This window comes from Rhinoraja longicauda, chromosome 16 (genome assembly GCF_053455715.1).
Source record: "Rhinoraja longicauda isolate Sanriku21f chromosome 16, sRhiLon1.1, whole genome shotgun sequence".
NCBI classification, from domain to species: Eukaryota; Metazoa; Chordata; class Chondrichthyes; order Rajiformes; family Arhynchobatidae; genus Rhinoraja; species Rhinoraja longicauda.
Genome location: NC_135968.1, coordinates 22,442,603 through 22,455,386, shown reverse-complemented (window position 1 = coordinate 22,455,386; position 12,784 = coordinate 22,442,603). Strand labels below are relative to the sequence as shown.

At 42.2% G+C, this 12,784-nt stretch overlaps 1 protein-coding gene across 2 annotated transcripts in view; it reads right to left on the bottom strand.

Moving 5' to 3' along the window:
- mxi1 (max interactor 1, dimerization protein) overlaps positions 1-7,142 on the bottom strand; it is a 40,938-nt gene extending 33,796 nt beyond the window's left edge. Inside the window, exon 1 of one of the 2 annotated variants that reach the window (XM_078413408.1) lies at positions 6,911-7,142. In XM_078413408.1, the coding sequence (XP_078269534.1) occupies positions 6,911-7,043 (133 nt within the window). In that variant the 5' untranslated portion in view covers positions 7,044-7,142. The remainder of the gene's footprint in view (positions 1-6,910) is intronic. The other variant, XM_078413407.1, reaches the window with a different exon arrangement.
- Between the last annotated feature and the right edge of the window lie 5,642 nt (positions 7,143-12,784).

Here is a 12,784-nt window from a genome sequence, read left to right as displayed (position 1 = left end):
GAATGTTAACACCGCTTTAAAGAATACCCTTTCAAATGTTCTGGGCACCTTAAACACCAATGCAAGACGTTTGAAAGCAGTTTACTTGTCTGGGCTACTGAATGGGAGGGAGTACATGTTTAAAAATGAGGATAAATCTGTATTGTTATATAAAAACCTGCTAATACGTGGTTACATTTTAACATAATTATAACATGTCAGGATACCAAAACTGATCTCACTGTTTCTGTGCAGGAGGACAGGTTGAAAAAGGACACAGTAACTACTGCTAACATTTTTTGTAGGTGCACATTTAAAAATTCATTCATGGGTTATGGGGATCTCTGCCAAGCCTAACTTTAACTATCCATCCTATTTCCTTTTGAAGATGGTAGTGAATTGGTTGCTTAAACCACTAACAGTCCATCTGGTAGATTCCCAGACAACATCCCCTGTATTGTGGTGCTGGTAATAACAAGGAACTGTAGATACCTGTTTATACCAAAGAAAGACACAATGTACTGGAAGTAACATGATTACAATCGAGCCATCCACAGTGCACGGGACAACGTGCATTACGTTTAGTGCAAGATAAAGCCAGTAAAATCCGATCAGAGTCTGAAGGTCTCCAATGAGATAGAGAGTAGTTCAGGACTGCTTTCTAGTTGTTTGTAGGATGGTTCAATTGCCTGATAACTTATAAATACTTCACAAGCTGGGAACCACCATCATTTAATGCAAAATGTTCTAGAAGCTACCTCCACCCATTAGTTAATTGTACATCAACATTCATGTTTGGGTATGGCAGAGCTGCTAGGCCATTGATATTGGTTATGAGGCAGATTGTTCTTTCTATTCCATATGGTTTGGGAACAGCTCTGCCCAAGACCACAAGAAACTGCAGAGAGTTGTAGATGTAGCAATGTCCATCACACAGACAAGACTCCCCACCATTGATGCCATCTACACTTCACACCATCCCGGAAGAGAACCCAACAAAATCAAAGACTTGTCCCATCCTGGTAATTCCTTCTTCTCCCTGCTCCCATTGGGCAAAAGGTACAGAATCTTGAAAGCACGCATCACCAGACTCAGGAACAGCTTCATCCCCTCTGTTATCAGGCTTCTGAATGGTCCTTCCATAAGTTAGGGTACGGTCCGATCCACCTCTACCCCATTGTGGACATGAACCTTGTCCATGGAACTGTTGAGCTACAATGCTGTGAATTATATTCTGCACTCTGTCTATTCCCCTATGCTCCACCCATTGTACTTGAGTTTGACTTGATTATAGCTATGTTTAGTATTATCTGATCTGTTAAATGACATGCAATACAAAGCTTCTCACGTAGCTTGGTACACACAACAGTAATACACCTAAACCTTTCTATTTCTATTCTAAGCTGTTTTCAGAGTGCTGTATCGCCGTGCTTCATGATTCCCAGCATTGTCTTGCTCCATCCATTCTACCCCTGCCTCACATATTATTGTGGTGGTAGCATATAACATGAAAGAAGAAATCATCAGTGCAAAGATAAAATCTATGTTGTTATGGACAGATGCATTTACGACATATAGATTAGTAAGGACAAGGTCAAAGAGCCCCTTAAGTCAGACCATGAATTTTGTTGCTCTGACCTGAAGGACTTGGTCCCACATTAGAGTACTTACTGTGTTTCTTTCAAATGGTGTGCAACATAGAACAGTACATCACAGGAACAGGCCCTTCAGCCCACAATATATGCGCCAAACATGATGTCAAACATGATTCCATAGGCCTCTTCCCTGCATATATGCCTACCCAAAAGCATCTTAAATACCACTATCATATCTGGCATTTAACATGAGGGAATGTGAACTTGTCACCACAAGAGTGGATGTCACCAGGATGTGTTTCTGGCCATATGTATGAATTGGTCATCAATGCTGAGGACTCTCAAGTTCACTCCCTTCCAACCTATCCTTTTTCTCCAGAGATGTTGCCTGTCCCGCTAGGCTATTCCAACACTGTGTGTCTATCTTCACTCCCTTCCAAACATGTGCCACTATAGTGTTAGAAGAAATGTGCAGGGAGTATGGCCCATTGGACTTTTACTGTAAAGTAAGACTTTGTGAGGTATGATTATGCCAAGTTGCTGCTTGACACCATTGCTATTAGATGGGCCCAACCAGTTTAAACAGGTTGCCCTTTAATTAAATTTATTTAAAGTAATCTGTCAGGGTTTCATGGTATCGATTTGATATAACAGTGAGTCATTTTGCGTGCTATATGAAGTTATTTTAGGCAGGACAAGACAATGATAATAATGGAACATTAGACCGTAGAACCAGTAGAGCCTGCTATGCATTTGGTGATAGCTTTACTTATCTACATTGCTAACATAACTTTCATGGGAGTTATGTTTTAAGATAATTCTCTAATGTCTTCGTCACTCTAACTAAATTAGTTTCGGTCGGCAATACTAACGACATTGTCTTCTTATTTATGATTCATTCATTCAACTCATTTTAAATTCCGTGGGTGGGTTTTGAACTCACATCTCTGGATAAGTATTTTAGGCCAGAGAATAATTAGAGCCATTAAATTTACAATTTAGTTTGGGCCTCAAGTGCATCAGCCTCTGTATGATTTGTAAACAGTCAATGGGAGGAAGCTTTCTGAACATCCCCACATAACATACAGTCGTGTTTGCAGTATTTTTCCCAGTTAAATAGCTTGCCAGCATCACCAAGTGAATAATGGTCTCTTGGATGAGATATTGAATGACTGCTGTGAGAAAAGCAATTTAAATAAAATCCAGCTAAATGCCACCCAATCCGTTTATCATCACCAAAGAACTTCCAAGGCTGAGGTGAAACATCATGGTCTCTGGCTAAAAATGGTCAATGGGTCTAAATGCCGGAACTTCCTGGCTAACAGCACTGTGGGAGGATGTTCAGCAGAAGGACTATGCCCATTCAAGAAGGTGGTTCACATCTACCTCTCACGGACAATTAGGAATGAGCAAAAAAATGTTGGCCTTTCCAGCAATGGGACCAAAGAGAAACGTTTAATTTAGTGATACAATGTGGAAACAGGCCCTTCAGCCCATCGAATCCGCACCGACCAATGACTACCCCGTACACTACCACTATCCTACACACCAGGGACAATTTACAGAAGCCAATTAACCTACAAACCTGTACATCTTTGGAATGTGGGAGGAAACCAGAGAACCCACAGGAACCTCACATGGTCACAGGGAGAACATGCAAACTCCGTACAGCACTCGTAGTCAGGATCAAACCCAGGTCTCTGGCTCTGTAAGGCAGCAATTCTTCTGCTGCACCACTGTGCCACCCCCAAAAAAATTTACAGATATTTCTATATGTGGCTGGAAGCTGATAGGTTTATTGATGCTTCTTTTGAGCCTCAATTAAGGAGGACAGAGAATCAAGGAAGTAAAATAGAAGACAAAATCAGTGGTTAATACCAGCTCACTCATAGCATAGCCAGTCACACCTGCGTGCAGGCCTCAGTTCATAGTTTCTAGGACCACTCACCATGAGATCTTTCCAGTATAGTCCAGATTAGATCCTTTTGGCCCATCAAATATTTGGGTGATTTTTAAAAGCATTTAGCTGATTTTCACTCCCATTTATCAATTGCTGTCACAGATGTGTTGTATATAACTGAGAAATTCAAAGTCTTCAAGAATTAATAACAGTTGCTGCCTGACTAGAGAATCACACTGCACTGACAGAACTACACCGCTCGGTTACAGGAATTTTTGACCTAATGAGTCTGTCAAGATTCCAATGACACCAATCTCAATTTCTCCTGTCAACTAACCCCCTTCCCCAGATTTTACCCTTTCACCTCAACACAGCAGGCAATTTACTGGCCAATTAACCTCCCAACCTACATGTTTTTGAGATGTGGGAGAAAACCTAGGCACCGGAGGAAACTATGTGGCAACAAGGAGAACATGCAAACTCCACATAGGCAGAACCAGAGGTCTTGATTGAAACTGGGCCATGAGCTGTGAGGCAGCAGTTTTGCCAGCTGTACCTGCTGAGTGCTTCCAGCGTGTTTTGCTGTCACTTCAGATTTCCAAAATTTAACCTACAAAGTGCATTGTACTTTTGCTTCACCAACATTATGGATAAACTTCATTATGTTTCCATCTTGAGTCCTAGTATTAACTCTGAATTTAAACAGTGTAGGTCTAATGTCTGTAAAATAAAAACCCAGCTCACACTTATGGTGTAAATGCATCTTCAGGAAGTACTAAGGCACTGTGTTAGGCAGCTCAATGATTCAAGAGAGTGTGGTAAATAGACAGATAGAGATCTAAAATGAAATAGTCTGCCCTGTTGTACAGCTGAGTTTTTACAGTGAAGACTGGCTGTCTCCATAGCTTGGATCGATAAAACATGAGAATTAAGAGATGTTCAGAAGACACTGAGTGCTGAAGTAGCAGCATCAGGTTGTTTGGAGCATGCCAGTGTTGAGTTTGGCCAAAGATAGACGGACACCAAATGCTGGAGTAACTCAGCAGGTCAGGCAGCATCTCTGGAGAAAATGGATAGATGACGTTTTAGATCAGCACCCTTCTTCAGTTTGGTTAACTCTCATTCCAGTTGTTAAAAAGCAAACACAAACACCACAAAACCACTTCTATCCTGCCAGCTGCTTTCTCCCGAATATCCCCAAACTGTAGTATTTCTAATTACCAGGCCTTTAGCTGTCCATCTGAAGTGGCATGACATTGTTGTGTGTGGAGTAAGGTGGTAGTGGGTGAAAGTTGGGGATAGAAACGACAACAAATTCATTTCCTGAAAAAAATGTGCTGCCTTATTGCTTCATTTATTTTAATTCTGGCAAAATTAATACCAATTTTTATTCAAATTTACATTTGTAGATTAGGATTACAGCAATCCTTTTGATTACATAAAATTATTGTCTTAACCGGCCAATAATTGAATAATTTATCATTGTGTAACGTGGGAGAGTCTAGGACCAGAGGCTATGGCCTCCAAATAAAATGACGTACTTTTAGAAAGGAGATGAGGAAGAATTTCTTTAGTCAGAGGGTGGTGAATCTGTGGAATTCATTGCCACGGACGGCCAAGTCAATAGATATTTTTAAGGCGGAGATTGACAGATTCTTGATTAGTACAGGTGTCAGGGGCTATGGGGAAAAGGCAGGAGAATGGGGTTGACATGCAAAGATAGATCAGCCATGATTGAATAGTGGAGTTGACTTGATGGGCCGAATGGCCTAATTCTTTTCCTAGAATTTATGAGCGTGCACGGTAGTCATTTTAAAACTGATGGTGCTAAAAAAATAACGGGCCCTTGGTAAGGTGAAGCTGAACATTTGTATCCAATAACTGAATCTTAACTCTGAAGACGCAACTCTTCTCCCCCACTACACATGGCAAGCTTCGCTTTAATATGCTCTTTTCCTCCATCGGAAATTTACTGTAGTGAGAACATTTAATCACTACTCTCTACTCACTCCGGCGAGATAACCACTTATGAGGTGTTTGCGCAGTAATCAACCAGAACCAGAAAGCACTGGTTCTCTCCCTGTCAGTAACTGTTCCGAGCCGTTCAAATTAAATTTTGTCTTCATCAGTAAGCATTTTTGGACAAAGATGTCCCTCCCGGTATCATCTCTAAGCGGTGCCAAAAGCACAACGCGTTATTGTTTCGGCTTGTTGCCAGCGTGACATTTTACTAAAGAGTAATGTCCTGTAAAAAATGGTTTGTTTTGTTTTAAGTAGGGAACTTAAACTTGGGCAGAATGCAGATAAAAGTGATTGTCTACACCCGTGTGCAGAGAGCTGTAGGTATCTGCTGCAGACTACAACGCCATCGAGGCCCGGCTGTCTCTATCACTTGCCAGTGCTTCTCAAAACACGTGGCGATGAAGTATTCATGGGTGGTGCATCGGAAAAAGATACACCTGTCATTTCAAACGTCTCATCGCAATGAACCTTAAAAGGCAAGCATCAAAGGATTCCCTGTAATTTTATTAAGCCCCTCGGTTTGCGAAACTACTTTTTATACAGTGTCTTTATACCAGTTGGTTAATTGTACGTGAAATCGTCCGGGGGTAATGCAGGACAGAAGAATTGCTAAGAACATTTATCTCAGCGTCTTCACACATCCCGGAGATTAAAGAAAGACGTTCTATTACTTGCTGGATTCAAACCGATTTAAAGTCCCATTTTAACTTCTTCTGTGAAAACGATTATTACACTAATTAAACACCGCGGTCAATTTATGAAAATCGTATTATTCCAAATGATCTCTTAGGAAGGTTAAAAGAAGCAACAAGATGATAACTGCATACAACATCTGATTCGCTGCCTCAGGTTGATTTACTGACGTCCATTAACATACATTTTAAATACATATCTTCAAATAATGTCATTTTATATATAGGTCTGTAAATTAGCATGTGCATCTCAGCGTCAGTTAAAACTGCGCTTTCTAATGCTCTCTTTTTAAACATCATGTGATTAGGCCATTCGGCCCATCGTATACTCCACCATTCATTCATGGCTGGTCTATCTCTCCCCCCTAACACCAATCTCCTGCCTTCTCCCCAAAATCTCTGATACCCGTACCAATAAAAAAATATATATATATTCCAGCCGCAATTCAATGCAATATTCCTCAAACACTCTCTAGGATACCTTTAATTTACAGACTTGTGGAACACCTGTTCATTGGATGGAAGTTAAATATCCTTGACATTAATCGTAAGGAAATGTTGCAGCCAGAGCCAAAACAGTGGGGTTTCGCTTTCCTTTGTGTATCTACAGTGACTAATGCAAGTTGTTTATTTCAATACAATACAATACAATATATCTTTATTGTCATTGTACAGGGGTACAACGACATTTGCAGACAGTCGGGAATTGGCTCCGCACTTACTATCCGTTGCTCGCTCGGTCCTTTCAATATGACTGGCCGCTTCCAGAATAACTTGAACGTTCTGCAGAAAAGTATCGACCTGATGTATCGACTCTCCGGCACGAAGGGTGCGGGCGAGAGACAAGCCCGACATTGCTGCAAGTTACACACACAGGCGACTTGCCGCTGGCCGTGCAGGTAAAGTGACAGGCCGATTATTTCCGGGGCCTCCCATCCTCTCTCCCATGTGAGTTTCAGCCTGTCTCCGTCTGATGCCGCCAATGAAGAGAGTTATACAGCATTCAGGATCCGACCCCATAGGCGCGCTTAGCTTTATTCCCGAGAGCCTGGCGCGCCACTTCGTGCTGTTTAAGCGCTCTTGTTTAACCCCACACTGAACTCACTCTGAAGCTTTACCTCGCCCGCAGAAGCTTTAATCTTTAAAAAGAAACATCTTTAATTAAAGCGGGATAGTAGTTATTAAAACATGTTTCCTCCAAATTTAGAGTGCACTTTATTTCAATGAGTTAAAGCGGATTTAAGGCCGTCGGTTTAAGGTCACGTCAGCAAAATATAAATCGGGATTAGAGTTTAATGCAAACTGTTCACTGTCGGTGTAAACACATTTGCGGCATGTTGTCGGGGTTACAACTCTTCACTAACTATACCACATAACTGTCCACATTTCCTTCCCCTCCTTCCTCGCCAGCAAACCCACAGGTTTCCATATTAAACCGGTGTAGTCGCACAAATTACTGGAGCCAAACACAAAGTGCCGAGAAACTCAGCGGGTCAAGCATCATCTGAGGAGGCGACATTTCCGAGAGGGGTCTTTCTTCAGTCTCCGATTCCCTACCACGATGCTGCCTGACCTGCTGAGTTCCTCCAGCACTTTGCCACAATACAATACAACATATCTTTATTGTCCACAAAATGCTGGAGTAACTCAGCAGGTCAGGCAGCATCTCGGGAGAGAAGGAATGGGTGACGTTTCGGGTCGAGACCCTTCTTCAGACCAATGGTCTGAAGAAGGGTCTCGACCCGAAACGTCACCCAATCCTTCTCTCCCGAAATGCTGCCTGACCTGCTGAGTTACTCCAGCATTTTGTGAATAAATCGATTTGTACCAGCATCTGCAGTTATTTTCTTATATCTTTATTGTCATTGTACAGGGTACAACAAGATTTGGGAATGCGACTTCCATTCGATGCAATAAATTAATTAGCTAATCAGCTAATCTTTAGACAGTCCATGGACAGATGCCAACATTTGCCGTTTCTAGTCTACAAGTTGGCATCGAATGCACTAATTAGTTAATATCCCACCATAGTGACTGGGGAACTTAAATGCAAACAATTAAATACATCTGGAATTAAAGGAAGTATAAAACAACAGTTTTTTTGTAAATATCTGTTTTGGTACATGAGGAGAAGGAATCTGCTACCTTGATTAATCTGGCCATTATGTGACTTCAGATCCTCTCCTAATCATTCAGCCCATGGACAGTGATTTCTAGCAAGCACAACTCATAACTGACTGAAAATTATAAATATTCCAGTAGAGCTCCTCACACTCTCTGTGGGAGCATCAGCGTCATTTAGTTTATTATTATTGTCACCTCGAAAATTAGGTGCAGGAGTAGGCCATTCGGCCCTTTGAGCCAGCACTGTCATTCAAAATGATCATTCAAAATGATCATGGCTGATCATCTAAAATCAGTACCCCATTCCTGCTTTTTCCCCATATCTCTTGATTCCTTTAGCCCCTAGACCTAAATCTAACTCCCTCTTGAAAACATCCAACGAATCGGCCTCCACTGCCTTCTGTGGCAGAGAATTCCACAGATTCACAACTCTGGGTGAAAAAGTTTTTCCTCATCTCAGTCCTAAATGACCTACCCCTTATTCTTAAACTGTGACCCCTGGTTCTGGACTCCCCCAACATCGGGAATATTTTTCCTACATCTAGCCTGTCCAATCCTTTAAGAATTGTATGTGTTTCTATAAGGTCTCCTCTCATCCTTCTAAATTCCAGCGAATAGAAACCCAGTCAACTCATTCTTTCATCATATGTCAGTCCCACTATCCCGGAAATTAACCTGGTGAAACTGCACTGCACGCCCTCAATAGCAATAATGTCCTTCCTCAAATTAGGAGATCAAAATTGCACACAATACTCCAGGTGTAGTCTCACCAGGGCCCTGTACAACTGCAGTAGGACGTCCTTGCTCCTAAACTCAAATCCGCTCACAATGAAGGCCAACATGCCATTAGCTTTCTTCACTGCCTGCTGTACCTGCATGCTTACTTTCAGCGACTGATATGCAAGGACACCCTGGTCTCGTTGTACCTCCCCTTTTCCTAATCTGACACCATTCAGATAATAATCTGCCTTCCTGTTCTGGCCACCGAAGTGGATAACCTCACATTTATCCACATTATACTGCATCTGCCATGCATCTGCCCACTCACCTAACCTATCCAAGTCACCCTGCAGCCTCATAGCATCCTCAGCCACCCAGCTTTGTGTCATCTGCAAACTTGGAGATGTCACATTTAATTCCCTCCTCTGAATCATTAATATATATTGTAAATAACTGGGGTCCCTGCACCGAGCCTTACGGCACCCCACTAGTCACTGATGAGGTACAGTAAAAAGCTCATTTTTGTTGCATACTATCCAGTCAGTGAAAAGATGATCATTACAATCATGACCATCATTACAATCAAGCTGTCCACAGTGTACAGATAGATACAAGATAAAGGGAATAACGTTTAGTGTAAGATAAAGTCGAATTAAAAATAGTTCGAAGGTCTGCAATGAGGTAGACGGTAGGTCAGAACTGCTCTCTAGCTGATAATAGCATGTTTCAGTTGCCTGATTTTTAGTTCAGAGATAAAGCATGTCAACATTCGGTCCACCGAGACCATGCAAACCAGTGATCCCCACCCACTAACACTATTCTACACACACTAGAGACAATTTACAGTTTTCCCAAAGCCAATTTGCCCACACACCTGTAAGTCTTTGTAGTGAGGGAGGAAACCGGAGCATCCGGGGAAACCCACGCAGGTCATGGGGACAACGTACAAACTCCGTGCAGACAGCACCGTAGTCAGGATCGAACCTGGATTTCTGGCGCCGCAAGTCAGCAACTCTACCACTGCGCCACTGTGCAGCCCTGTGACAGCCCATCAAGTAGAACTGCTGCCTCAGAGCACCAGAGGTACAGGTCAGGTTCAATCCTGACCTTGGACGCTGTCTGTGCTCCCTGTCACTGTGTGGCTCCCTGTCACCATGTGGGTTTCCTCCAGGCATTCCGGTTACCCTACCCTCCCACCCAACATCTCAAAGACATGGGTAGATAGGTGCATTGTCCACTGTAAATGTCTGCAAAGTGGTAGCCTCTGGAGAGGGGATGGTGGAGTTAATGAGAATTTAAAAGAATAGCCTCATGTAGGTGCGTGGGTTTTCTCCGAGATCTTCGGTTTCCTCCCACACTCCAAAGACGTACAGGTATGTAGGTTAATTGGCTGGGTAAATGTAAAAATTGTCCCTAGTGTGTGTAGGATAGTGTTAGTGTGCGGGGATCACTGGGCGGCGCGGACTTGGTGGGCCGAAAAGGCCTGTTTCCGGCTGTATGTATATGGTATGGTATGGTAGGATCAGTGCACGTGGGTTGTCGATAATTGGGCCAGACTTTGTACCCTGTTTCCATGCTGTTAAGCTGCTGCAGGTAAGAATATCATTATCAGTAATTGTCAGTATGTACAACAATTAAGCACTCTTGACTGTTGAACACTTGTTTGAAAGAACTGGGGCAACCAGTTCCTCTTCTTCAAGGGCACAATTGTGCGTAACAAAATAAATATTATCACCTTTGACTCAAAGGCCGGGGTATTGTCAAGTGTGCCTTAGCTGATACTGTGGCACGCAATGATATCTGTGGTTTCCTTATGTTTCTTAGCACCACCTTACTTTATTACAGGTTGCGATATGAATGCACCTTATTACTGTTGTAGCTCAACCATGCTAGTTGATTGGTTAGATTTGATTGGTTAGGTTTTATGTAACCATGTAACAGTTGGAAGAAATGGCGGCTAGCGCCCCAAAATGACAAAGAAATGATGCTTTTATTGTGTTGTTAAGAACATTTGTACATGGTATAGACAATAGACAATAGGTGCAGGAGTAGGCCATTCAGCCCTTCGAGCCAGCACCGCCATTCAATGCGATCATGGCTGAGCACTCTCAATCAGTACCCCGTTCCTGCCTTCCCCACATACCCCCTCACTCCGCTATCCTTAAGAGTCTTCTGCAATGCATTAAAGGACATAAAGTGCTGGAGTAACTCAGCTCGTCTCAAACAGCAAATCTGGAGATCATCGATAAATGATATTTCGGGTCCTTTCCATGTTTGCCAGAGATAAGTGACATTTCAGGTCCTATCCATGTTCTCTGGAGATCCTGTAACTGACTCGCTGGCTTACTCCGGCATTTTATATCCTCTTGTGTATTCCAGCATCTGTAGTTCCTTGTTTCTACTTTCTGCAATGCATGGTCTTTTAAAGTCTGACATTGTTTAATTCAACCATCTTGATTTATCTACCGTTATTTCAAATTATTCTCTTCTTTGATGAAGTCCTAGTGTTATGAAGTTGAATTTTTCACCTCCCTATTTGGTTACCAGAAATGAGTATTTGTGAGAAGTGATTAGGAAGTGCGGCCAAGTGGATGGTTTTTTAAAGGAACGATGTGTACATTTGCATTGACTTCTCTAACATTAACATACAGCTGCATTTTTCTTGGCACCAGACATTGCTAGTCTCAGGTCTGGTTGCATTTCGCTGCTAACCACACTGTCTTTTTCAGGTCACTGCCCAGACAGTCCCTGCAATTAAATTGTCCACCCAAGACCAATTAGAAGCTGATTACTTCAGTTACTGGAAGCCTCATTAGAATTGCAAACTTATCCCTTCGTCTACGTATCAACTCAACTATCTCCAAGGTCATTTCAAGGTCATAGAGTCATACAGCGTGGACACAGGCCCATCAGCCCAACTTGCCCACACAGGCCAACATGTTCCATCTACACTAATCCACCGGCCTGCGTTTGGCCCATATCCCTCTAAACCTGCCCTATCCTTGTACCTGTCTAAATGTTTCTCAAATGTTGCAATAGTTCCTGCTTCAACTATCTCCTCCATCAGCTCATTCCATACATCCACCACCCTTTGTGTAAAAAAGTTACCCCTCAGGTTCCAATTAAATCTTTCCCCCTTCACCTTAAACTTATGTCCCCTGGTTCTCAATTCCCCTGCTCTGTGCAAGGGACTCTGTACGTCTACAAAACAAAAACAGCAGGAAATAAATGTTTCTTCCTCATTTTTAATGATTCTGTCAAATGTTTGTCTGAAAATGCCTTGGGATATTTTACTACAGACAAGCCAAGTTATAAATAACTTTTTCTTCAGTTTGTATTGGATGAAATCCACTGGATACCCTCCAGAACTGTGTATGCTCAATTACATGTCACCAGTCTGACTGAGAAATATATTTGCTATTCTAGTTACATTTAGAACTTAACAGTAAACTCTATCACCATAAACACAGAGGACAGAGGGGGTATGGGGAGAAGGCAGGAACGGGGTACTGATTGAGAGTGATCAGCCATGATCGCATTGAATGGCGGTGCTGGCTCGAAGGGCTGAATGGCCTACTCCTGCACCTATTGTCTATTGTCTATTGACATTTTTGTTCAAAATAATGTCATTAAAAAGAAATGGCATCATATTCAAAATTACAATTATAAAAATACTTTCCTAATACTTTGCTAACATTCAATGTTTGAGAAGTCTACAGTCTTCCATTCTGATATTCGGCATTTACATCAAT